We start from the raw sequence: 25,648 nt of genomic DNA, 5'->3' as shown, positions 1-25,648 counted from the left end.
TAAGGGACGTAGCCTGCCTTCTGCGCAAGTTTTTGTGTTCTTATACTACGACCGTGGGGGGGGGGGGGGGGGGAGGAGAAAACTTACCGTGTTTTTGGCTCCAATTTTATGTTTATTTGAGTGCAGATGACGTTTTGAAACATTTGAAAATTATTCGAAACAAATATTCGCATTTGCGAATAGTGAATATTTGATTCGAAGACTGAATCGAATAAGACACTATTCGATTCGTTATTATAATGTTTCGGATAATCGTTACATCCATGTATTAAACCCGTATGCCCATATGGGATCATGGCACGGGGCCTATGGTTAGTTTCCCAAGATGGTGTGATGGGTTAAAAATCCAGCTGATGAGGCTGAACTGGGCCATCTGCCGCAGGAGGCAGTATAGTATAGTATAGTATAGTATAGTATAGTATAGTATAGTATAGCATAGTGTAGTATACTATAGTATAGTAAGGCCTATATAGTTTCGTACTACGGACTTAATATACACCTGCGAACCGCTTCGTTCACCTAAACCTTGATTATATTCGCAACGGCTCATTACGGCAAACACGTAACATCATCTAATTACGACAGCAGAGCGAAAATAGTATGAAGAAAAGAAAGGAAAAAAACGACGAGAAAAGAAGATTATAAATATAGAGAAGGTGGTGAGGAGAAGGGAGTAAAAACTTATTTTTGTGTACCCACGCACCGGACCAACCGCACGTATAATAGTGCATAATTACGAGATTACGTGCGAAGAGGGCCAACTATAGTGCGGCTTTCTTCAGCGCCGAGTATAGGCGTTCTAAATTCGCGCTCTTTTGCTCTCATCGCCGTTTCTCGCCGTTTTGTAGTACGTTTCACAGGTATTTTCCGCCCCGTCATGTTATCCCACTCTTACCTTGTGTTTCTCGCATACTTCGTGGCGTTGAGGTTCCTCTTACGTCTTCCTTTCTTTCTTTCTTTCTTTCTTTCTTTCTTTCTTTCTTTCTTTCTTTCTTTCTTTCTTTCTTTCTTTCTTTCCGTCTGCCGGTATCTTCTCCTTGCACATGTTCAGGCACAGATTCATAAGTGTGCGCGCTATCGTCGTCTGGCTCCGCCTCTCTCGTCCCAAGCCAAGACTAGCCAACATAAACCAAGATGATCCATGGCCAGCCATCGAACTGTCGAGCGCGCCATTAAGGGGCCCAGCTTCTATGTTTAGGCATAACAGTGGATGCTATGCACCCACGTGTGCCTTAGTAGTGCATCGCTTTTTTTTTTCTTTGCAGTCTGGCTGCGCGCAATATTGTTGCTCAGGCGTTCAGCGAATAAACCAATGAATCATTAATTTATCTACGAGGGCGAATCTGAAAGTGTTTGCCCCTAGTTATTTATTAGCCGAAATAAGGCACATACAGGTAATTACAAATATACGTACCTTACACCGTTTTTTTTTTCCGCATAGCCCCACACCGGTTGAGAGAATTGTCCCATCGCAGCACTAAATTTTAGAAATGTTGTCGCTATAGTCAGCGACCCACGCGACCTCCCCGAACGCTCATTGTCATGCAAGTCTTCGAGGCCTTTTGCGAACTCATAACACCACCACCTCACACTTATCTAAGCGGGGCGCCTTTCCCCCATACGTAGGCCGCATTTCCCTGTGGATTTCGATGGGCGTTCGTCCCATGCTCTGCAGAAAACGAATCACACTTCGTTGTTCGTACGCCGTGCTCGTATGAAGCACAACCGCCATCTTCAACAACTGACAGCAGCGCCGTACCGCGGAGCTACCGGCAGACAGGACCGGGCCGGTCCAAGAAAGATCCACCACTGGGATGGGATAGGTTGACTTCGCATTTACAGCCGTGATTTTGCTAAAATGAAATAGAGGCAGATACTTTCCGATTCGCCCCTCATACTTTAGCGCGTTTGCGGGTCATGTTCGATTCATGTTTCATGTTTTCTTTAATTTTTTTATTTTAACGTATATATGCATCGTAACCCTCACAAATTGAAACAACCGCATAGATTGATATGTTTCTGAGTGTCGCTGGCAGTGCCTATGAATGACTATGTGCTACTGGCTGTGGCGATGTCCCGTCCCGGTTAAGCTGCGGTGTCTTGCTTGCTTACTTGGCAGGAGAGGGGTCCTTTCCTCTTCCTGCTTCCGTAGGCGTGTGAATTTACAGAAGTGTAGAATCGTAGCATACATTTTTATGTAGGACTTTTCGTTCAAAGTTTGGGATCATGCTATGGCTTTAGGGTTAGAACGCGAGTACGAGATAGGTGCTTGAGGCAATTGCATCGGTCTGTGAGGTAATTCCAACGAGGTAGCAAGAATATGCTATTGGCGAGGCGGTCGGACACGTAGTTATATTTCCAGCTGTACCTGTATCAGGAAATTGCATGAGTCTGTGAAGTATATTCATGAGTGTATTAGGTATCTGCGTGAGATAATTGCATGAACTTTGAGGTAATGGCATGAGTGTATTCAGGTAAAAAAGTGAAATAATTCTACGAGTCTATGAGGTACTTACATTGGGTCATTGAATATAAGGGCCTTGTATATGAGGTAATTGCACGAGACCATAAGGTAATTTGACATGCATAAAAATGCCTCGTTATCTATACGGCGTGAGAATCTCCTGGTTCATAATATTAGTTCAATGCATCACGGAATTTCGCAGGTCGAACATCTATAGTAAGTTAAAGAAGCTTGTTCTCGGTAACAGCTGTCGTCGTACGACTGACTGCTGTTACCTTCATAACGTGACACATTGTCCGCTTCAAACGCATGCTAAAAACGTATATCGCAGATCTCATTCGGGAAACACAGAACGTTTGAAGCAATTCGCAGTGGCTCAGTGTGGTACTTGTGGTATTCGCGGAGGCTACAAAATAACTTGGAACTACTGCACAGTTACTTTTGGACCACTCCGTGGCTCTGCAATCGACACTTCTTTTAAGAGAGGCTTCATTTCAAGACTCAATAGTTCGTCGGGGATGTGAACAGCACCAGTTCGTCCGATGAGCAGACGATTCTTGCGTTAACTTTGGCCTCTGCATGGCGAAGCAATTTACGGACAGACGCGCACTATTCTCAGTGCACCTGTGACCGCCGGCGGGACGCCTCTGCAATTTTTCGCTGCACTGTGGTACGATCTCTGATGACACCGTGTGAAAGAAGGACCACCCAAGGTGACGTGACGTCTGTTCTAAATGGCACACTGCCTTCGGATGCCTTTGTCGTCTGATACAAGTTCACTGCAGTTGCGTAGTTCTCTTTCCCGCTGCACCCAACAGTTTGGAAAGACAGTAGTGAGAACCTTCGTCGCTGCAGACGACGACAGCGGTCGACAGACGGCCGCGAAGTAAAACTAGCCAAAACAGACGGCAACACGAATCTCCTCCGAATTGTCCGCGCATGTAACGTTTCTCATGATTGCATCGCCATGCGGAGCGGTGACAGCGCCGTTGCGTCCAGGGCTCATTGTTCCTTGAGAAGCGTGATGGTCTCATGCATTCGCGACGCCTATTTCGCGCCGTTGAACGCGGGCCTGGTTGGGAACAGACGGGACAACGTGCAGACGATATGTGCGACCAGCACCCTGAAGTGGCATGCACTCCTGCCGGCCGTCCGTCTGTGCGCCTTCTGTTTCGTGCTTTTCTTTTTTCTTTTTCGTCTGCAACTGGGGCGCTGCGCCGCCATGTTAGGGTACGCTATGCGCTTGTCGCTTCATTGTGCGTGACGCGCTTCGTGCTCGCCCACACGAACGGGTCTTGTGCGCCGGCGTTCGTTTCCACTTTGCGGTGTGAATGGAGCGCTCGTTCGCGCCGCATACAAGAGCGAGCGACTACACTATAGCGTGGCGTTTTAAAATAAGACGCGAGCATTGCGTGATTTGAGCCGGTGTCGTTTGAGAAACGCGAGCGGAGAGCTTGTTCTTGGCGCGTTTCACGGTCCCGGTGTATATATAGCAAGTCCTTATTTAAGAGCGGCGAATCGTGACTGGTTTTGCCCAGTTCTCAGAGTATTCAAGCTGGGACCAGATTAGAGTCTTGTGAGAGGATTTAGGAGAACAAATAAATGAAAGAGAAAGAAGCTCTTAGTTTTCGCGAAACGGAAAGCAGACGACGTAGTAGGGGAACGTGACTTATATCACTTACAAATAGCTCGCGAAAGCGCCAAGTGCCGCTTTTTTGAAGCCTAGAATGCAATAGTATAATGAGCTACAATAAGACTGTGGCTTGAACTGGTGACTGAAGGCTTCTTCACGAGTACAAACTTGGAAACGGTTGATACAGGGGATTGTGCACGTCTGACGACCAACAATGCGCCGTTGAGTTTCTTTTTTGGCATATATGCCCTAATTTCTGTGTCTCTACCTCTATTTGTCTCGTAACAGATACAAATGTACGCTTTGTTGTACACAGAAGCTACCACGGTTGTTATGCGTGCAAGTGGTGGATTGGAGAACTGAAAGGTTGCGGAGGATACGCATATTACTGCAACTTGAAAAAAGAAAGGCTTTGAGTTGAATTGAAATATGGAAGCCAGCATGATCATGGGCGCATTGTAGCGATAGTGAATTAGTGAACTATGAACAAGTGCAGCATAGCGGTGGCTACACTGTACACAGTAACCATTAGATGGGACTCACGGTATACTTTTGACAAGGAGTGCTCGTACCATGAAACGTCTAATGATGCACCTAGGAAATCAATTCAAAAAACAAGGTCTTATAACTGGTACACATGCATAACATCGACGAGAGATAATTGCATGGAGGTGCCCATCCGAGGCCTTCATAATTGCACGTTGTATATAACTAAGCACATGCGCATGCGTACTGCGTAGCAGCGCGCGCGCAGCATAAGGCGTCATATATACAATCTATGCAGGGAGATTATGCCAAGGCACTCATTGCTTTTGTAGAAGGCTTTAGTTACTACCGACTAGTCCAGACGTACAGTTCTTGAGAACTTTATGGTGATCAAAGGAGGGGATTCTGCTCTGTCAAATACCTAGTGACGTGATCAAGTATTTCTTATAGTCGTATTCCGATGCTGCCTGTAAGTAGAACTAGGAACGCAGATGAAGGACCCAGTGTGGCGTGTATGTGGACGAAGAATGATTAGTTCAACCAGCATATAACGACTGTCCACGGCAAGGTAGAGATTAGATGTAATCGTCGGCTTTGTCTAATGCGCGCACCCAAAGGGCTAATCATTGAGGTGATATGAGCGTGGTCTGGCGACACGGCGCCAACTAATCACAGAGGTTCGCGAGCGCTCTACAGCCGCCCGCGTTCTTATGTAAGACTCCGCAGCACGTGATGGTCTTTCTTTGCTGGTCAATTAAGTCTCACTCGCCGCTATAGGGGTGGCGAACAAAGGCGCGGAAATAAAGGTCTATAAGTGGTCTACTAGAGCTCTTTGATAACAGCTCCCATAACGAAGGAGAAAGCATGCTTGCTATGGTTTTTCTACTCAATTACCTTTCACTCGTCGCCACTGGAGAGGCCGGAATCAGAGGCGCGGCTAACCACAAAAGACGTCTACAAGTGGTCTACACTAGAGCTGTTGTTACGACGACAGTCCCTTAAGCGAAAGAGAAAGCGTTCTTTGTTGGTCATGGTCGACACGTCATGCTCGGTAATCAGGCAGTAGCCCTGCGTGCCGTGGTGTGTCTACGGGCCAAAATTGTCACGACAATGACAACTTATTAGATGGTTCAGACGGTCAGCGGACAAACGGGGCGTATTACTAATACAGTGGAGGGCGTGCGTGCGCCAAGCGGCGACCGTGGCGTGACCACTGGAGCAATCAGCGGCATCCATTAGGCCAGCAGCGCGCGCACGTGAGGGCAGTCGTTGGGTAAACCATGCAAGTCGTGACCTTATTAGGAGGTAAGCGCGCACTGACGTCTCTGCCGCGTAAGGTACAGTTTATGACTATTCGAGGCAAACAGGCTGCGTTTATATAACGCTGAGCCTTTTGCCGCAAGCTTTGAATTTGGTCCTTGTATTCGATCGTGGCGTTTTTATCAATCTGACGAAAGTTTTGGCAGCATTAGTTGACTGGGGCTGTGTGATAACACAACGAAAATGAACACTGTGAATGATCACTTGCATAAGATTCCCCCTTTTTTTTTATCTCGTGGTTTTGCTTGACGCCAAAACCACTGGCCTTATAGCTAGGCGATTCGCGCCAGCCGATTTTCGCCTTTTAATAATAAATTTCGCGTCGGGGGTCTGCGTTTTTCTCGTATACATTGTAAACTAATTTACACCCTTATAGGTGCATGCCGGTGTAAAGCAGTCTATAACTCGCACCCTTACACCCGGAAAGGTTGTAAGAATGTGAGTTATAGAGCAATATACGCACTTTTCAACCTCAACGGTGTCAATTTGTTTACAGTGCATAGATTGTACGCTGCGATGGCTTTTTGCGACGAATGCGATGGGGAGAACAGTGGCAATAATGTTATTCTTTTTTACCAAGTCTCCTCGACTATGCGGCGGTAACATTTGCATCATCGCGAGTACGCATCATAAAAAAAAATAATTACGTGGATTTTACGTGCACCGCCGTATCGGTAGACGCGAAGCTTCTGGACGGCTTCCACCGAAAAAACCTCAATATCGGGACAATATCTCAATATCGGACTGTTCGTCTCGTGGTACAGGTACAGGCAACGGGCAATACGGGCATAGAGTGTATAGTACGAAACGTATAACACTGGACGTTTTAGCCCGTCTACACCCCTTGCATGGTCAATTGTACCTCCCAATCGCGACTTGGGCAAAAGCCTTTTAGGTTCGCATTGAACAACGAGTACATACGAACGCCGCATGTGACGTGAGAGCCAGCGCGATTAGGCGAGTGCTTCTTCTCCAAACTCCTCCACGGTGACGTCACAGCTGTCGTGCTTCTCCATCCCTGCGCTGCAGCTGTTCGAGAGATCCCCGCTACGTCTAATAGATCGCAAACCGGAAGAGGCAAATATATATATATATATATATATATATATATATATATATATATATATATATATATATATATATATATATATATATATATATATATATATATATATAGGTTCACGTGCTATGTCTGAGCGACTTTATTGCGATAGCATTATCAGGATCGGCCTAACATACCTGCATCTTTGGTTGCGCTGGCCGCAAGGTATCGGTTCACGTTGCACAACGCAATAAACCATTTGCGAGGAAGCACATTGCGCGCGCTCTGGAGCTGCAGGCTCGGCCCCGCAAAGTCACCGTGCGTCTTTGATTATACGGCCTCCGAAACTGGCTGTCAGTTTTTATTACGTTTTCCACGGTATCGACCGAGATTGCCCATTTCACAGCCTTCGGTATCGGCGCGTTTTATCCGGCGAGAGAACGGGCACGCCAAATCTGAGGGAGGTAGGCAAAGAAAACCCGACTACAACGTAATCACTGGTTAATTTATGGATTGCGTTACGTTCTTTTCTTTTTTTTTTCAACGGCGAGAGACTGACTCACATGCGCTTATACACAACTTTTGTTCGTGTAATCCTGTTCGGTGTGCGCCAGCAACAAGTTCATTCATTCATTCATTCATTCATTCATTCATTCATTCATGCTATACGAGTGTTCCGTTCTCGTGGTGTGCCGGCAAGAAGTTCATTCATTCGCTCAGTCCTTCGTTCATTCGAAGGCCTCGTCCTTCTTTCACGTGTCGTACGACTCCATAGAAGCGGACGCCAGTGTACGCGGAGGCAGAAGAGACGTAGATGGCATCGCGGCCGCTCAGGCCATCTCCTGTGGTGACCTGAACTGTACTCCTCGCGCTTAGGCCGATCGGCGGCTTCGATAAGCGCCCTGCCACGCCGTGTTAAAGTGGCCCCTTTCCCATCAATGACGGCAGTGGCAGAGTCGAAAGGACGCTCACGGTCGCTTTCGGACCGCCGCCGCTGCTGTTGCTGTCTCTGCTGCACCTATCTTAGTCCCCCTACGCTGCCTCCGTCGTTTGCATGCTGTCCCTTGTCGCGAATCTTTTTGTTAGTTGCAGGCAGTGCGGGAAAAGTCACACCGAGTGAGACGGGCGAAGGAGCGTTTGGATTGGCATGGTCGCTCCACCACCGTGACTGACTGACATTTTGTTGTTGTTGTTGTTTGTGTGCGTGTCTGCGCGTCTGCATTGTTAGGAACAGAGTCGGCATAAAAAAATTAAGTTCTTTAGTTTTACACGCTAAAATCACGCGATGATTATGAGGCACGCCGTTAGCACGGGGGCTCCGGGTTAATTTTTTACTACCTGGGATTCTTTGCCGTGCAGCCACTGCACGGTATACACGGGCAGTTTATTTCATCGCTCCCCCTCCTCCCTCCCCACATTGATGCATGTATAAATGCACGGTGATATATGTACAAATATTTGGCGGACTTGAACCATGAGTTCAAAGTCGAGGGCCGATCACTGTGCCCGTCGCTGCGAGTCGATCATTGCTTGTATTTCTGGCCACGAGTTTGCCCAATAAGAGAGCTGGATTTTCAACACACACGCTTCGGGGAGTGTTTACTCCTTCGCCATTATAAGAGTGTGACAATATTATTGAGAAAGTGAGGGGTAAACCTCGCGCCTCGTCAGAGTGGTGGTTTCACTTCGACGGCAGCGTTCGGGGTTCGCATTGCAAACGTTTCGAACCTACGCCAATCCAGCGTCTATATTCGAGTGTTCTATAACAAAATGGGTTCGTGTCCTTCAAGAACTTCCTCGCCAAAGGAATCACCGAGTACCTTTAATGATGGCCAAGTTCTTCGGCTGAGGGACAACGCTTCGCTCCACCTGGTGGTAGAGTTACTGTATATGTGTGGTGTATACGCTCCTTGCTGGTATTATATAGTTACAGCGCTGGTAGATTTGCAATTACAGAGTTACTATTCACATTAGAGTAACTCTACCGCGGAGGGTGTAGGATTACTGCATCTTATTAAGGAGATTATGCAATAACTATATCCGTTTGCGTCGAGGAAGGCCGTCTGGAATTCGCCGCCGGACGAAGTTCGTCTCTTGGACGCTGATACTTCGCTCCAAGTACTCCAGCTTGAGCACTTCTGCGAAAAAGTTGGTGACGATCCACGGCAGATGTGTGCCCATGTTGTCACACCTGCACCCCCGTGCGAGAGAGATAGTTTTTTTTTTGTTTTTTAACAAGTCATTAAGAAGATTCTATGTCAGCATGCCTTGTACGTTGTACTTCAGATGGGCACGATGAAAAGTGAAATGATATGCACAGTGCACGCCACAGCTACAAATCAGACTGCAACAAACTATAAAGTATGTGATTGAGACCATTGTGTCTGAGTAAGCTTAAATAGTGCCTCCGTTGCGCGAGATACGCCGGCTGCGTTGGTTCTCGGGTCAAGGACGTGCTCAAGGGATGGCAGTATTTCGTGAACGTTCACTACGGACGTTAAGGCTGTTATTTCTAAAGAAAATAGCCTACAAGTCCAGATTAGGTGGGCTGTGTCTTCCCGAACGTTGCACGCAGGGCACAGTGGCGATGTTATTCGTTTTGCTTTGATTTTAAATGGCAAAGTATGTAGTTTTTGTTGCGTTTATACGACTGCATGCGGTGTGGATAAGACACGCCGGATCGCGCCAGTGAAGGAGCGATTGCCGTGAGATCACAGCATACGTACACTGACGTATGTGGAGCGGCGCGTCCAGACCTGCAAGTCGCAGATCGCGTCATCGGCAAGTAGAATTGGACAGTTCAAAGCGACAAATAGCGGTGGGACTTTAGCGCTCTCCACCACCATCAGAGCACGGACGCCGCAGGTGGCCGCGGGGATCGAACCCGCGAACCTCGTGACCAGCAGCATAATGCCGCACAGCTCCTTTAGCCAGAGCTACGGTGCGCGAGAAAGGTGTAACTACGGGTCCGTTTTCACATTGAAGCCGACTTCTTTAAAAAAAAAAAGCGTTTCACTGCAATGCGCTACGCAGTTTATTATACCGGCTCTTGCCGCATAAGGCTATACCATTATAGCTGTATAGCTGCATTCTTCACCGCCTAGAGCGAGTGACGAAAGTTAGGCCTAGCGATGGTGCGTTAAGCCTCGCGACGCGCCCTCGACCCTCTTGCGACAATGACGACTCCGCTCCGCCCACACGAGTACGGCGAAGCTGGCTGAGAACTCTCACCCCCTCCTCCCCTCAACTCCGCTCCACCCCGCCCTGCTATCTCATGTCTGGTACGCGCGTGAAGAGCGCGAAGTGTAAATACAGGGCATGCACTCGGAGGTATGAGACGTTTCGACAGCCAACAAAAGAAAATGGAGCCCGCCGAAATTAAGCGCGCGCGCGCCGCGTCGTCGCCGCGCCCTATTATGCGCGCGAACAACGCGGTCCCTTCTTCTCGCGGACGCCTCGCGCGACCTGCAGCTCGGCGCGCATGCGTATATGGCAGCGCGCGGTGCCTTTCAATGGGAGCCGATAAGATTGGTGGCGTCGCCGTTCAAGTGCGAAACCGAAACTGTCCCACTCCCCTCGCTTGTGGCGACGAAGAACGACCTCGCGCGCAACAGCAACAAAGCGAAATGGTTCCTCCGAGCTGTTTTCTTCCGTTGGCCCCCAACGTTCTCCCTCTCCCTATCTCCGAGGGGCGAAGCTTCGGTTAAGTTTCTCCTTTGCTTTGCATTTCTTTGTTGGCCGACTGAGGTGACGTGCATTATTTACCGTTGCATGGCTTGACTGAAAGTCGGGCAATTGAAATATCTCGCGCAAGAAGCTTTGCTTTCTTTTCTCTCTCTCTCTCTCTCTTCCTCGCAGTGGCATAGAAAGGAGCGATGCATGTCCGTGCATGAAAGCTCGCACGCGCGCTACCCTCGCAGGAGGGAGTTGAGCCAAATTCGTAGCGTGGAGAGTGCAGTTTTACCTTTACTGACGCAAGCTTCTTATCTGTTTTGCCAGTTGGCGTCTCTCTTTTATTTTTTTTTTCACGGCAGTCTGGGTTGCTGCTGCATAGCGTTGGCGCAGAGAGCGACAAATGTCCTATCCGAGTTTCCTGTGTGTTTCGAAAGCCGACTCTAAGCGATTTGGCGTTAATAATAATAATAATAATAATAATAATAATAATAATAATAATAATAATAATAATAATATACTATTATCTGTGTCTCTCTAGTAAACGTCGAGAGCACCATGCGCAGACTGAAAGACGCCTAGGCCGCTCTCCTATACCACCGAAGTCCCTACGCATTTCTGCTGCTCTAGTATTTATCCTCCAACTCCTCTGATGGTAAACTGGCTAGTATAAGTGCATCCTATCTTCTGGCATTTTTTTTTTTTTGTGATGGCATAGCTGGGTTAGCAGTGAAAGAGTTTAGTTGAAAACATTGGCATGTCAATCTTGCCACGTATAGGTAGCGAAGCTATCCACTTTTGAAATCGGCTGCCACGAATAAAATTTGTCACGGTGAACTGAAGACAAAATAATATATGAGCGATTAAAAAGAAACACATCTAGCCGACATACCAAAAAGATGTCAAAAAGACCGCCACCCGTAGCCCAGCCTGCCGCCACTAGCGCGAAGCTGCATTTGGTGCTGCCATCTGTCCGCAGCTGCCACGAACTGGCCCGACGTGTAATGGACTCCGAGATTGCGGCGGAATCGTTACCGCTACGCGTGCGGCTCTGAGGCTTTGGACACAACGCAAACGTGAGCGCGGCTTCGCGTATACTGGCACTTCTCACAGGTGGCGCCACGCTGCTGAAGTTTCGTTCGGCTTCCTTCCCTTCTGATTGCGACACGACGCTTTGTGCCCAACGCTCACTCAACAAGTCTCACGGCGAGTCGACAGGATTAGGAAAGTACATATGCAGTAAACTACCGTTAAGATGAACCCGGTTAAGTCGAATTTTCGGATATCAAGAACAGTGTGTGAAACTTTTGGTTGTCGTCCCATTGGATCCGGACCAACGAAATATCTGTTCAACCGCCACTTCGGTTAAGCAGAATATTCCGCAACCCGTCAGTGACGTTTCTTGTTGCTCCGCTCAACGACACGCCTGCGGATCAACAGACTTTGAAAAAGAGGGGATTCCGCGACAGACACGCCACAAGCGAATGTCGTTTCTGCGGACGTAAACAGCAGCGCCAGCGTCAATGCTGTCGTCAAACCAAAAAAACAAAACAAAGTAAAACATAAAAATCCGGTTTTATATGCTAGAAACCCGATCTGATTTTGAGGGACGCCGTGGTGGGAAAATCCGGATTAATTTTGAACATCTGGGGTTCGCTGACGTGCTCCCAATGCAGAATACAGGCACGTGTTGCGCATGCATCCCGCTTCCATCTGAGTGCAGCCTCCGCTACCGGGATCGCACCCGCGACCTCGCGAGCCCATATGAGCCAACAGAGAGCCAATATGAGCCAAGGGCGTAGCCAATGAGCCAAGGGCGTAGCCAGGAGGAGTGGGAGGGGAGAAAGGTGCCTGCGAAACGTGTTTGACAAGCGCGTTTCATAGTATTATTGCCTCTTCTCATTTGTAACCTGCTTAGGTAAAGCGAAATTTCGCACCAGTTTGAAGAGCCCTGCGGCGACCTTGAAAATGGTCGTTTACGTGCTTCTGGAAGCGCTAAATTTACATTGTTTTGCTGAATTTGCCGACATACCAGTGGCGGTGACGCAATACTGACGTTGAAAGAGGATCCGTCGCTTATTAGCCTACTTCTTACGTGTGTTTTTATTCCTTTTCTTTCAGTCTGAAGAACTGGACTGCTTACAATGCCTCTTCTACTCGCTTCGATGCCAAGTAAGATTTTTTCCTCAAATTAAATGTCTAACACATGTATATGTCTAACACACCAGATGAACGATGCAGCTAACCGGCTTCTATGTGCCTTCTGTGGTATGCTCACCAACAAGTAAATTGCTGACATGAAATTGGAAGCGTGTCTGTCTAAAAGTCAATATCGACTCCATAACTCATAGACATAGGCTTCTGTTTAGTGTCGACTGTTAGGCCTTGGGAAAATAATGATTTTGGGTGTTCGGGCGCTGTCACTACATCGCAAGAAGTGTAGTCTTGTAAACAACTTCCGCTCACAACAAGTATGTATCTATTTGTACATGGACAAATCTATAAATATACAATGCAAATTCATGAAAAGGTACATCACGCCATGTAATCTATACAGGCACTGTCACGTGAGATTAATGTTTAAAGAAAGTGAAGTGCGCCCTGTTTGAAATGCCTTCAGCCTCGCACAAAACCCGGCAGAGCTCACGCAAATCTAATCGCACGATGTGTCTACTAAAATAATCACACAAGAACAAGTATGTACGCAAGAGGGACACAAGACGGCATAGAATGTAATAAGGTAGAGCGCGAGAATATCAACTATATTAGTATTGCACGCAGTGGTATTTATGTTAAATCACTCAGAGGCACAAACCTGACGACAGAGCTCATTTATTAAGGCGATAACCTTAAATGGTTCATACCCCGGGGCCGGTTGTTTGGAAAACGCGGCGTGCGGTACAAAAAGTCACGTGAGCTCTTCTCGCGCAGACACGCGCTCATGCCACTGCTCTCGCGTTCGTCGTCGTCTTCTTCCACAGCTGGCTGCGATCCCGCTCATCATGCCAAGAAAAAAAAAGGCAAAGTTAATTAAGATAGAGTTTCATTAAGATAGATTCAGGCAGTCGAACCCACGACCTTCCGTCGGAATCGAACCATCGAGGTTATGTGGAAGATCAAACCATCGAGGTTTATGTTTGTTCAAGTCATTGAAGTTAACATGTCTTCATGTCCCCTCTTATGTGACGCCTTCGGGCCTTTAAGGAGAAATAAATCAAAGTCGGAACCACGACCTTTGGTGCTAAGGAGAAGTTAATTAAGGAACAGTTAACTAATGTAGAGTTAGTTATGGCACTCGAACCCTCGACATTTGGTGAGAGCCGCATCCCTGACCTTTGGTGAAGTCGAACCCACGATCTTTGGCGTTAAATAGGGCGAAGCTAATTAAGGTAGCGTCAATTAAAGCACACGAACCCACGACCTTTGGTGGGAGAAAGCAAGCAATAGGAAGGAACAACGCATTCGAATCAGAACGTGAAGTAATTTAATGAATGTCTCTTAAGCGCGGAGTCTTTCGCCTTCACCTTCTTTGGCGTATGCTAAAGTGACTGTCAATTTTTTCTTGCTTACCCTCTTTGACTTTCTTTTCTGTTTATTTTGTCTGGGGTGTATTTATTCTCACAGAAATCCCTCGGGAAGATCATCAACCATGGCAGCGGGCTTTGCGCCATCGCTTCGAGCATCATGTCCAACTGCAGCAAGTCTCGGAAGCTTGCTATAGAGGTAGGGGTCCTCCAGCGGAAAGAGTTGTCTCTTTTTAAGAAAGCATAGTGGTTACCTGACATGACAACTGTTTTATAATTGTTGTCCACCTAATTTTCTGCCGTCCTCGACTACGCTTCCCTTCTCTTGGCACCCATTCTGCTACTCTAGTGGTCCAGCGGTTATCTGCCCTACTCAAAACGTGGCCTGCATAGCTCCATTTCTGTTTTTTTTTTCTTTCTGTCTTAAGGTCATTCGGAATATCGGCTATCCCAGTTTGCTCTCTGATTCACACCGCTCTCTTCCGGTCTCATAACGTTACGTCTAGCACTTTTCGTTCCCCAGCTCTTTGCGCGGTCCTTAACTTGTCCTCGAGCTTCTATGTTAACCTCAAAGTTTCTGCCCCATATGTTAGCGCCAGTAGAATGCAATGATTGCACACTTTTCTTTTCAATGATAGTGGTACGGTCCCAGTCAGTATGTGGCAATGCCTGCCGTGTGCACTCTGACCCATTTTTATTGTTCTGTAAATTCCTTCCTCATGGTTAGGGTACCCTGCGAGTAATTGACCTAGGTGAACGTACTCCTTCACAGTCTCCAGAGACTGACCGGCGATCATGAATTGTGTTCCCGTGCCAGGCTATTGAACATTACCTCTGTCTTCTGCATATTAGTCTTCAACCTTACTTCTACACTTTCTCGGTTAACGTCCTCAATAATTAGTTGCAATTTGTTGTCAATTGAAATCTCAGTGTTATATAACTTCCTTCTTCTTTTATTGAGTGGTGTTTTCTTATTATCTCTAATCATATTTTTTCTGTAATGGTATTATTCTTTAAAGTAAGTTTTGCGCTTCGAAGAGTTATGTGGAAGCTTTGGCTCAGGGCTATGGAGCTCCGCTGTACCCTATTTGGATTAATTATGAAACACAGACACGCTTTACTTTGTACGCCTATGAACCGGTATGAACGGAATGCACTAAATTTAATAAAAAAGGCCAATTTCTTTCCAATTTTAAGAACAGGAGGACAGATATATTTGGAGTGTAAAATTTTTAGTGCTTCTGTTGCAGAAAGTTGACAAACTTTGATAAATATTGCGTGGAACTCCGTTACCTTAGCATTACAAATTGATAACACGCTCCTGTAAACCGTATATAAAAAAAAAACGAGCCAATATGTTTATTTCGTGTTTTTTTTAGAGGACACCAGGGCTGAAAGAAAATGCCACTGTATTGGCGGTTGATTATGCGTTCGGCCCGGCATCTGATTGAGTTACCATAGTGGATGATCGTACTGTTGCTACAAATATGTAATAATCAAATAATACAGAGTCTTGTTCACAAAACCACTGTGGTTTGGTGAACAACTCTCCCGTGTGGGAGCCTAAACGTTAACCTTGCTAAATATCTTGCTTCATTTGTTAATGTTCCGTACCGACCCGACCGGATTCCGTAGCACTCTCAATTTCGAATGTATAGTAAGTTACGCGTTCGCATTTTTCAAACGTTGTATTTGCTTTTCTACCCCGACAGCTCTTGACAAAGACGTGCGAGGACCACACTTCGGGTCACATGAAGGTGCTCGAGGCCATGTCATCGGTGCGACTGATCTTCGGGGAGCCGGTCCGCTTCAAGTTCCTCGTGTCCATGCTACTAGGGGGAGGGAAGATGACGGCCGGATTCGAGGTCAGAGCACGACCCCCGTTTTGTGTCTACAAATTTTTTTTATTTTTTTTTCGAACTGCGAATAGGTGTTACGAACTAGAAAATCGGAGCGACAATGTTCTATAACTCTTGCGTTCGTTCGCAAAAGTCATCTTCCGCGGATCCTCGCCGAAGATCGTGATGTTTCTTCGGTCGCTCAATCTCCCAAGCATTCCTCTGTACCACGTGTTTGCCGCATCACGCGGCGGTATGCAGTGAAAACAGAATGCCGGGCTAGGTTGAAGACAAGAAATGAAATTTTACTTTACTCAGTATAGGTACGAGCAGGAAAACTAATTTGAATGTAACCGTTCATCGATCCATTCTAGAGTCATCCTGTGACGTCACGAGCCTTCTAAAGGCTCGTGACGTCAGAGGTTCACTTGTGACGTCACGAGCCTTTAGAAGGCCCCTGACGTCACAGATGCGCCCCTCTGGAAAGGGGAACTCGCCGGACTGCGCGTAGAAAGACGCGTAAGGGCTCGAGGAAGCAGAGAACTCTGGCGCGGTGGCGGTGTGACAGCGTCCAGCAGCTTGGGAATAGACGCCGAATTTTCGACAACGCCAGGCAAACGATGGTTCCGTTGCGCAAACTCGAAAGGAAGTGGAAGTTCCTGGCTAACGAAATTTCGGCTAGACGCTTTAGTGCGGAGGAAGATATCTTGAATGTGGTGTAAGCTTTTTTCGTATCTTGGAAAGTTGCGGAAATCTCAAGTATGGACGAGCCAACATATAGTCCGGTAGCCAAGATAAGTTTTGCGAATTTCAGACTGCTGTTCGCGATAATTGCGTTTAGCAGGAAAGGGGTAGTTGGAGATCGCAGGGAGAGGCCTTAGTCCTGCAGTGGACATAAAACAGATGATGATGATGATGATGATGATGATGATGATGAAAAGGGAATGAGAGATTCACAGGACTTCGGCAATTTTTCTCTTGGTATATTGTGTTAGTGACAATAGAGGACGACGGCGGAGCGATACTGCAGGTAGGTGCTTGGGCTGTAGGTAGCCCAATTATCTGCATTTCTCACCATTTTATTCAAATTTTTACATTTACAAACAACTCCGTTTAGGCATCGTTGAAAATCTTTTGACTTTTGAGATACTAGCAGAGTTCGACGCACGTTGTCCTTTTTAATGTCTTTATTTCGCGATAATTATTTATCCGTCACTACGAAATAATGGTTAAACCGATGTGCCTTGGGACACTCATTTCACGCTTCTTTTTTTTTTCACATATCGTCGAACAGAAGTTCAGACCACAAACAAGGAACAACACACTACTTATGTCGTCGCAGACGTTCTTTTGCTAATGCTTGGTAGAGAGCTACTATAAAAATTCATAACTACGAGTTAAACGTAGATGCCAATAAGAGGAAGACGAGCCTGTTGGCTCGGGCGTCTTTGTGTCTCGATTTATTGCGCTTGCCGGATATCAAGTTTAACGAGCATGGTATGAGCTTGCGGTGACCTGCGGCTGTTACAAGTGTCAGCGTGGCCCTTCTTAGCACCGGCGGAGAATCGTTGTGAAGACTACATTGCTTTTGTGGTTCTGCTCATTGTTGTGTTTAGCACTCTAGCAGGGAGTCGCTGTAGTAGGGACGGTGGTTTTGTAGCACTCTCGAACGTCTGTCTGTGTTCTCCGCAAACCACGTACAGCTGAAGGGCTGCGCAGGCTGGTTCTCGGGATGCCTTCCTCTAATCACGCGTTCTACTCTTCGTTCTCTTTTCTTTTTCCTTCCATCATCTCCCGGCCGGCGAGCAGTTCTCTGCGTTGTACTTCTTCAACATCCTGCTGTCGAACAGCAAGACACCGTCCGAGCGAGTACGCCTGCAGAGCGAACTCGAAGAGGCCGGCTTCGACGTCAGCGTCCTCGAAAAGGTAAGCGTACCAGTTGCTTTGGTTGAAAGACACTGACAGAAAGACAGTGTCTTTCAACTGCGAATAGTTCTTTTTTTCTCTTTCAGTCGTTTTCGTGGGGTTCAGAATCTCGCAACCGATACAAAGGTGCCGATGCAAAAGGCTCTTGCTCTCACGCTTTCGCGCGAGAGCTTTCGTGCTTTTGAAGGTTTAAATACCGAGGTGCAAACCTCGGGACAAGACGCCGTCCTCTTTTGCCGCCACCCTCTCCACCTGCGGAGGCCGCGGGAGAGGAGGATGGGAGCTGTCCCCTCGGGCGCTCGCGATGCTGGAGACACAACACGCGTATGACAAGTTACGTATATGCCTACCGCCAGAGATGTGCCGGTTAACGGCTACCTTCTCTGCGAAATCTCGCAATAAAGAAATGAAGAGAAACGCCACCCAAATGTCCTCACTGCAACAGAGATACGTCTTCAAGCGCATCATTCCTTTAATGAAGAGGCTAGGGTGTACGCGAAATTCCGCAAGCAGGCTTCCCCACAGAGCTATCTCGGCCTAATCACGGTGGCGGACCTTGGGTTGTCGGTCAACATGGTATGCTGCCGACGCCATTCTTGCTTCCTTCACCCCCTCGCACCATCCTAGCTTTGAAAATGCGTGTCCCAGGTTTACCCACGATCCTTGCTGGAAAGGCGGCCATCTTGGTTGGGGCGTGTTAGCTATGTGGGAAAGCCAGCCTGCTTGCGGAATTTGACATATCGCCTATCGGCTGTTCGCTTGCACTCACCCCCAGTCGTTCGATGATTGCTGCGCCTTCTTTGTGTGTGTGTGTGTTTCCTCTTTTTTTTTTTTACACCGATGGAAGGTACACTTCGTAACGAGTCCGTTTGTTGACCTTTCGTGCAGAAAGGTCAAGCTTACCGAATTTCATAAAGGGAAAACCCGACATCCACCCGTATGCAGCAGTTGCTACAAAGGAAACCCATACGGGTTCCTCGAAAGAAAAGCCTCGCAGTTGAAGAAAAATTCGTCCTGGTCCGGGACTCGAACCCGGGACCACCGCCTTTCCGGGGCAGCCGCTCTACCATCTGAGCTAACCAGGTCGTTATAGATGGCAGAGCGAAGTCGAATTTGTCGACAAATCGAAGCAAAGGCAAGAGTTTGACGTAATAGTTCTGCGGAAACCCGCAAGGTGGAGACAAGTAATTAGTAGGGGGAAAATCATACCTCCACCCGTATCTAGCACTAGCTACAAAGGAAAGCCATACGGGTTCCTCGAAAGAATTTCGCAGCACATCCGCCATAGCATTTCCAGTAGTGTCCGGCTATTCGCTGACATTCACAATTAATCGTCCATGATTTCTGCACATTCTTTCTTTTTCTCACGCCTACAGGGAAGGTGTACACTCTTCGTAACGAGTCCGTCTGTCTTGACCTTTCGTGCAGAACCTCCAGGAGACTAATCGTCCGTGATTTCTTCACAGTGTTCTCTTTTTTTAACACCCACAGGGAAGGTGTACTCTTCATAACGAGTCCGTCTGTCTCGACTTCTCGTGCAGAACCTCCAGGAGAAGGGCGTCCCTTCGACGGACGGCGTGTGGGAGGAGATAGGCCGCTGGAAGCGCAACTACCTCGACGTCGGCACGGCACTCAACGAGCACAAACGGGTGGGCAACGAGAACGGCAAGCTGCGCACGGAGGTGAGCATATGGCTGTGCCTTCGGCCCCCGCGCTTTCACATTCGCAGCAGACCGAATCTCACACCGCAAAGGGCGCCCAAGAAAGTCTCTTTGTGGTGTTATTCGTGGCACCCCAAAAGGACGTGTCATGCAACAGCGAGGGGTGCGGGAGTCAAAGGTCGTGAAAGTGTAGACAACCGAAGACCTGTAACGATGGCTCGTGGGAAAAAATACATATTTTATGAGAGTCACTTTGGTAGTATCTGCATGAAAGGGACCTCCAGGCTCATATTTAATTTCGTTCTGACATTATGCCGCGTGCAAACCCGGATGACTGGAAAAGAACAACGTGGGAAAGAAAAAGAAAAAAGAAGAAACTGAATAGACTTTCTTTTCCGTGTTCTTCAACTACTTTGTAAAACCCCCTCAGTGAATGTTCAAATAGGAATATGTTACATATCTGAATGAATGAATGAATGAATGAATGAATGAATGAATGAATGAAGCCTTGGTTTTGTTATAGCTCCCTGGGTTTCACGCGACAAAGTGGGTGTGGGAGTGATGTACTGAGAACGTTGTGAACGCATAGGGATGCGGGAAATAAATATATAAATAAACAAACAAATCAATAAATTTCTAGAGCCACCTTGGGTTATTGAACCTCTCAGAGAAGTGTGTAGAAGTCAGGCGCTTCTTTTTTAACACCCTTAAAGCTTTACGCTTCTGTGCTGCGTATTCTTGTTCTGTCTGGCGTTAGCAGACCTGTGCTTCTATGTATATTACGGCAACATACTTGTGTCGGTAGCACGATTTAATACGTCCATTACCCGCCTGGGCATAATTTCCTTATGAGGGATATTTTTTGGTGTGGGATTTTTCCAACACGGCTTATTAACCTACCCTATGCTTCTGTCGTTGCACATCTGCACACGTTTGGGTGAACTTTTCTCGTGTGAAGAGCAGTCGCCGGCGACGCGTGAAGGTTCATTCTCTCGCCTGTGATATATTCACTTGTGTTAAATGCATATTTTTCATTGATAAAAGAGACTCCAAATACCTGGCGTCTGCAAGGTCGCTAGATTCGATTCCGGCCCGCAGTTCCTTCTCTCCCACCAAACAATTGTCGACATTGTACAACTCGAGAAAAAAAATTCATCTGAAAGTCAGCAATACGTGATCGTGAGAACTTTATCTATCACTTCAGGTGGAACTTCTCAGGCGTGCTCTCAGAAAGTTGGAAGAAGACAAGATGAACCTGATCCAAGTTGAGCGAGAGGTACGTATACTGTTAAGCTTGTGATTAAGACACAACGTCTAAACTTTTAGTTTCTGAATATTCTTCTAGTGTAGCTAGATTCAGTTCGTGGCGCTCACATATACGGGGTGATCATGTAATTTTTAAACATCCCCTGTTAAAGGTGCCAGGATTCTAGTCCTCGAGCGCGATTGTTCAGAGAGGCGTTCATTAATTGCACGATAAATCGAAGCACATATCCAACTAATTAACAAACATTCGATAATTAACTGGTTAATTAATTACATTATGATGCATATTACAATTTACTACTTGCAGCCGGCGAGATTGTCAGGCATGTCTACTTGGAATGAATTTCCAGAATGACGCCAGCTTGGAGATGCGCGCCATCAAACTCGCCATAAATATGCACTGGTGGAGCACTTATTTTTTGAACAAATTGCTCTTTTATGCACTGAAGCAAAATAGTAACTGGAACGCCCATGTATTTCGTTTCGCACTTCAAAAAAATAATATCTCCAAACTGGTGCCATCCTGGAAGTTCAAGTGGATGCGTCTTGCAAGCTCGCAGAATACAATTTGTAGATTGAAATATATACCGTAAGGTAATTAAGAAGCTAATTAGTCAATGACAGCTAATTAGTTAAATATGTGCTTTGATATCGCGCACTAGTAATGTCTGCCTCTTTGAATAATCCAGCTCAAGGACTAGAATCATGGTATCTTTAACAGGCGATATTTAAAAATTACTTAAAACTTAAAAATGACCACCCTGCACTGTACATACATAAATACATACATACATACATACATACATACATGCATACATACATACACACAGATTTCGTCATATTTGAACTGAAAGCGGATTAAAGCCTTTTTTTGTTCATTTTGAGCAGAGTTCTAGCGATTTCGGTTTGAGGTGCCTTGAATGTGCTAGCTTAATGTATCTTCCTCCCTAAACATTAGATGTTTGCTTCTTGCACCCGGTATTTGCTTTGTACTCGGAAGCAAAGTTAAGCCTCTGCAAATGTATTTTCATTGCCTGGTTTAACTGAGGCAGAAAGTGTACCTACACATATACGTCCACATGGTTGCACATACATACGCATGCATGCACGACTTGCATGTGCACGTACAGTCGAGAGCAAAAGTCTAGAGGCGATGGCATCAGCAAAAAAATAGAGTTTTTTTAGCACAGCCGTGCGACGTTAAATTGTTTTAATGCATGACGCTGGTCGAACAGGCCCGCGTAGGCTGTACCACTCGATTTAAGCTTTTATCCGCAGGTTGTGAAAAAAAACTTGTGGCACCACTGGTCCCCAAACTTTTGCTCTCGACTGTGCGCATAGCACAAGCGAAAGAACGCAATTCCGAAAACTTAATTCGCAACTTCATTTGGGCCTGCTTTTACTGAGCAAGTACAGAAAGCAGAAAACGATATACCAGCTAAAACGTTGCGGTATCGAAAATGCGCAGTCAGTGCAGCTGCTGTGAGAATTTGCATAAGCGCTGTGTCCATCCACGTCTTGTTTTTACCACTGTCTTCGTATACTGTAGCGGAACCCAGTGCAGGTAATCAGTCCCGTGTAATGCCCAAATTAATGTGTGCGGTTAGGTTGTGTTGAGTTTATGTATTCATAAACGCAAAAACAGAGGTACATGGGAAATATTCCCAGCATAAAGTTTCGGCGATATGACTCATCATTGTAAAGGTGAGGCAGGTACTTTGTTGTACTTTCAACAAAATGCTTCTTTTTAAACGCAATAATGTCAACACAACTTAAATTACTCTTGTAAGGGAGCAGAGCAGTCGAGTCTGTCGTCCGCAATTCGCCACAAAATAATATAACCAAGGGTACACTGTCAATACCTTCCGCAGCTCAAGGAGAAGTGCGAAGACCTCAAGCAAGAAGTGCTTACTCTCAAGAAAGTGATCGAGGAACCAAAGGTAGGCACGTTTCCTGTTCACGTTTTCTGCACCCGTGCACCCACAGTGCAAGGTGTGGGCGACGAGTACAGACGCAAGCCTTACGCTATGCACCGAATGATGACAAGACTTAATTTGCGTTGAAGCGGCCGTTCCTATAAACGTGTTAAGCCAGGACCACGCTCAGTGCTGCGCGTTTGTCTACAACGCCTGTTTCAGTGACTACTCTCTCCGAGTATTCAAAAAAAAATTGGCTGTGGTTTAGCTCTGGTTAAACCTAGTCGAGTAGCAATATCTACAGACCCCCGGCTGCGCTTAGGCTTCGCTTATAGTTAGACATGTTGTTATTAAACTGTGGCGCTGGTCGAAAAGATTCTCTGCGTTGACCACGAAGTACTCGATAGACCGAGCTGCCAGGAACATCAGCACACCCACACGTGCTGTAAGGGTAGCCGTACTACGTGTCGGTTTCACGTTCCATTCTGGCCTATGCCCATGACCAAGATGCTCACACCGCTCGCCATCTTCTATACTCCCGGTTATCACAGCTACGGAGCGCGGGGTGTGACATCATACAGAGGGCGCAGCGAGCACCCAACGGCTAAAGCCCCTTAAACTTCGTAAAGTAGGCCCCCCTTTGAAGAGTGCCGCCTCCTCCTCGCCCGTTCTGGCCGACGCCGCGTCGCTATTGGCCTAATAGCATCACGTGGGTCCTCGCGCCGTGCTTCAGCGCCCCTTTTGCTCGAGAGCGTCTAGGGAGTGGCGAGGAGCGCATGTTGGCGCCGTTGCTACGCTCGAGCAGTGTAGGCGACGCCGCGGTCGAGGAGGGAGCGTGAAAGATAGGAGGAGTGAAGGAAGAGAGTGTCGCTACTTTGCGAAGTTTAAGAGGTTTTACCAACGCCAAGAGCGGTGGCCGCGCGGGGACCGCGACGAGCCGAGTTGCTGGAGAATCGAGGGCCGTGGTGTGACGTCACAGTGCGGCCATGGCTCAAGGTGCGGCGACGGCGAAGAGGAGAAAACCTGGCGTAATGTAGCTATCGCTACAAAACTTCGCAGAAATGTGCCACTCCGACGAACGTGCACTAAAGGCAGCGAAACTCCACTGACCACGCGCGATTGAGCCGCAGGCGCGAAAGAAAGAAAAAATTACCGACGATTACGTTACTTCCTAATGCGAAATTTGACCGCAGCAAATAAGCTGTTTCACCTTTTCGATAGATTGAGGCAAAGAAATCGAGCAACACATGTATGCGCTATCACAGAATTTTTTTTTTATTTTTCACACGTATTCCTTTAACAAAGACTCCACTAGGTAAGCTTCTGCTTCGGCGGCACGCACCTCTGGATTCTGACGGCGACGGCGCTGGGCCTCTGCTCTGGCAGCTCGTTTAGCAGCAGCAGCAGCAGACGGAGGACTTCCATCGGTCGTCTCGCTCATGGCTCAGAAAGAACTGGCAGATAATTTCGCAGTGGCGAACGGCAGCGGCAATTTCGGCTCGGGCGGTGCACATATACAGATCCGCCGCCACCGATCTGGCTCTCTGATTGCCACCGCACAGGGGTTGCATTGGAGGAGGAGCGAAGAAAGGAATTAAGTTCGAGCCGGCGCTTTGACAACCGGAGACTCGTAGGAAGAGGGGGGAGGGGGGCGGCGTGTACACCCAGCGGCAAACGATGGGGGCAGAAGCGCGCGCAGCAAGCGGACAACACGATAAAGGGAGGAGGGAAGAGATAGCAGCGACTGACTGATGCCGCTGACGCCGATAGTGAGTCAACCCCAGCTGCGGAGTTGGTTTCAGGGACAACGCCGCCGATGCCGACACAAACAATATGATACCCTCGCTTCCGCAGCGCTAAGAACCAGGTCTAGCCGTGGGAAGGTGGTCACGTATTCGTCGACGTGCCGGGGCCTACGTGAAATAACCGGCGCGTCGGCAACTGAAGAGCACCCTATCCGCCACACAAGAACAGGGGGGGGGGGACCCTTTCCTCCTCTTTCTGCATGGCGGCGACGGTGTTCTATGCAGTCACGTTATCTTGACTCTCTAGCGGCGTCAGCGGCATCCAGCGGTATCAGTCGGTCGCTGCTAGCGCTGGGGGGATGAAAGGGGGGCGGAGCTGGTTACGAGGCCGACGACAACGCCGACGACGACGCGAAACCCAGGAACGGACGCCAAAGAGCTGCGCTCTAAAAAAAATGCGCCGAGTGTCGCAACCGGTGTAGAGCGCGCCAGCTAGCGTTCGAAATTCGCGCGCCGAAAATGGAAACCGGAAGGTGTTAATCCCATCCGCTTGGTGCGCTACAGTCAATTCTGCCGTTGGGCTCCATGGGAGTGTCCGCTCTTGTTCAATGTCTCTCTCTACACTCTAAAAACAGTCGCACTCTTTGGGGTGTATATTTGCCACACAGCAATAATCGTCATCTGTCTTGTCCACATTTCCTTTCTTTAACGCGGCGAGCCCGGTACTTTCCAGTAACGAACGGCATGCGCGTTATCAGCATGACATAGCATTCACGACAGGAAAGGAACGAGCGCATCGTTTTCAAGAAAGGAAATGCGGGCAAAACAGATGACGATTATCGTTGTGTGTCAAATATACACTCCAAAGGGCGTAAACTTTTCTTAGAGTATACACTCTTAGGCAAAATTACACCCTTTTGCTACACAACGACTCGTCATCTGTCTTGTCCGCATTTCCTTTCTTTAACGCGGCGAGCCCGGTACTTTCCAGTAACGAATTGCATGCTATTTGGATCCGACTGCTGGTACGATCTGTTGGGAACTCGGCGCTGACGCCCGTGGTTGTACCTGGGTCGCAAGCCCCAAGGGTAGCGTTGGCCTGGCGGCCTGGGGTACAACTCGAAGCATCCGAAGGTCCCGGCAAAGCATGAGTCG

The 25,648-nt window shown here is 47.5% G+C and overlaps 1 protein-coding gene across 3 annotated transcripts in view; it reads left to right on the top strand.

Moving 5' to 3' along the window:
* Positions 1-25,648, top strand: part of mwh (multiple wing hairs) — a 262,524-nt gene that overhangs the window by 224,453 nt on the left and 12,423 nt on the right. For all 3 annotated transcript variants that reach the window (XM_075701661.1, XM_075701659.1, XM_075701660.1), the window contains 7 exons: positions 12,739-12,789; positions 14,242-14,340; positions 15,854-16,006; positions 17,789-17,905; positions 19,447-19,587; positions 20,771-20,842; positions 22,704-22,772. In XM_075701661.1, coding sequence (XP_075557776.1) covers positions 12,739-12,789; positions 14,242-14,340; positions 15,854-16,006; positions 17,789-17,905; positions 19,447-19,587; positions 20,771-20,842; positions 22,704-22,772 — 702 coding nt within the window. The remainder of the gene's footprint in view (positions 1-12,738; positions 12,790-14,241; positions 14,341-15,853; positions 16,007-17,788; positions 17,906-19,446; positions 19,588-20,770; positions 20,843-22,703; positions 22,773-25,648) is intronic.

Source organism: Dermacentor variabilis, chromosome 8, assembly GCF_050947875.1.
Source record: "Dermacentor variabilis isolate Ectoservices chromosome 8, ASM5094787v1, whole genome shotgun sequence".
Classification (NCBI taxonomy): domain Eukaryota; kingdom Metazoa; phylum Arthropoda; class Arachnida; order Ixodida; family Ixodidae; genus Dermacentor; species Dermacentor variabilis.
This window is presented reverse-complemented; position numbering and strand designations above follow the sequence as displayed.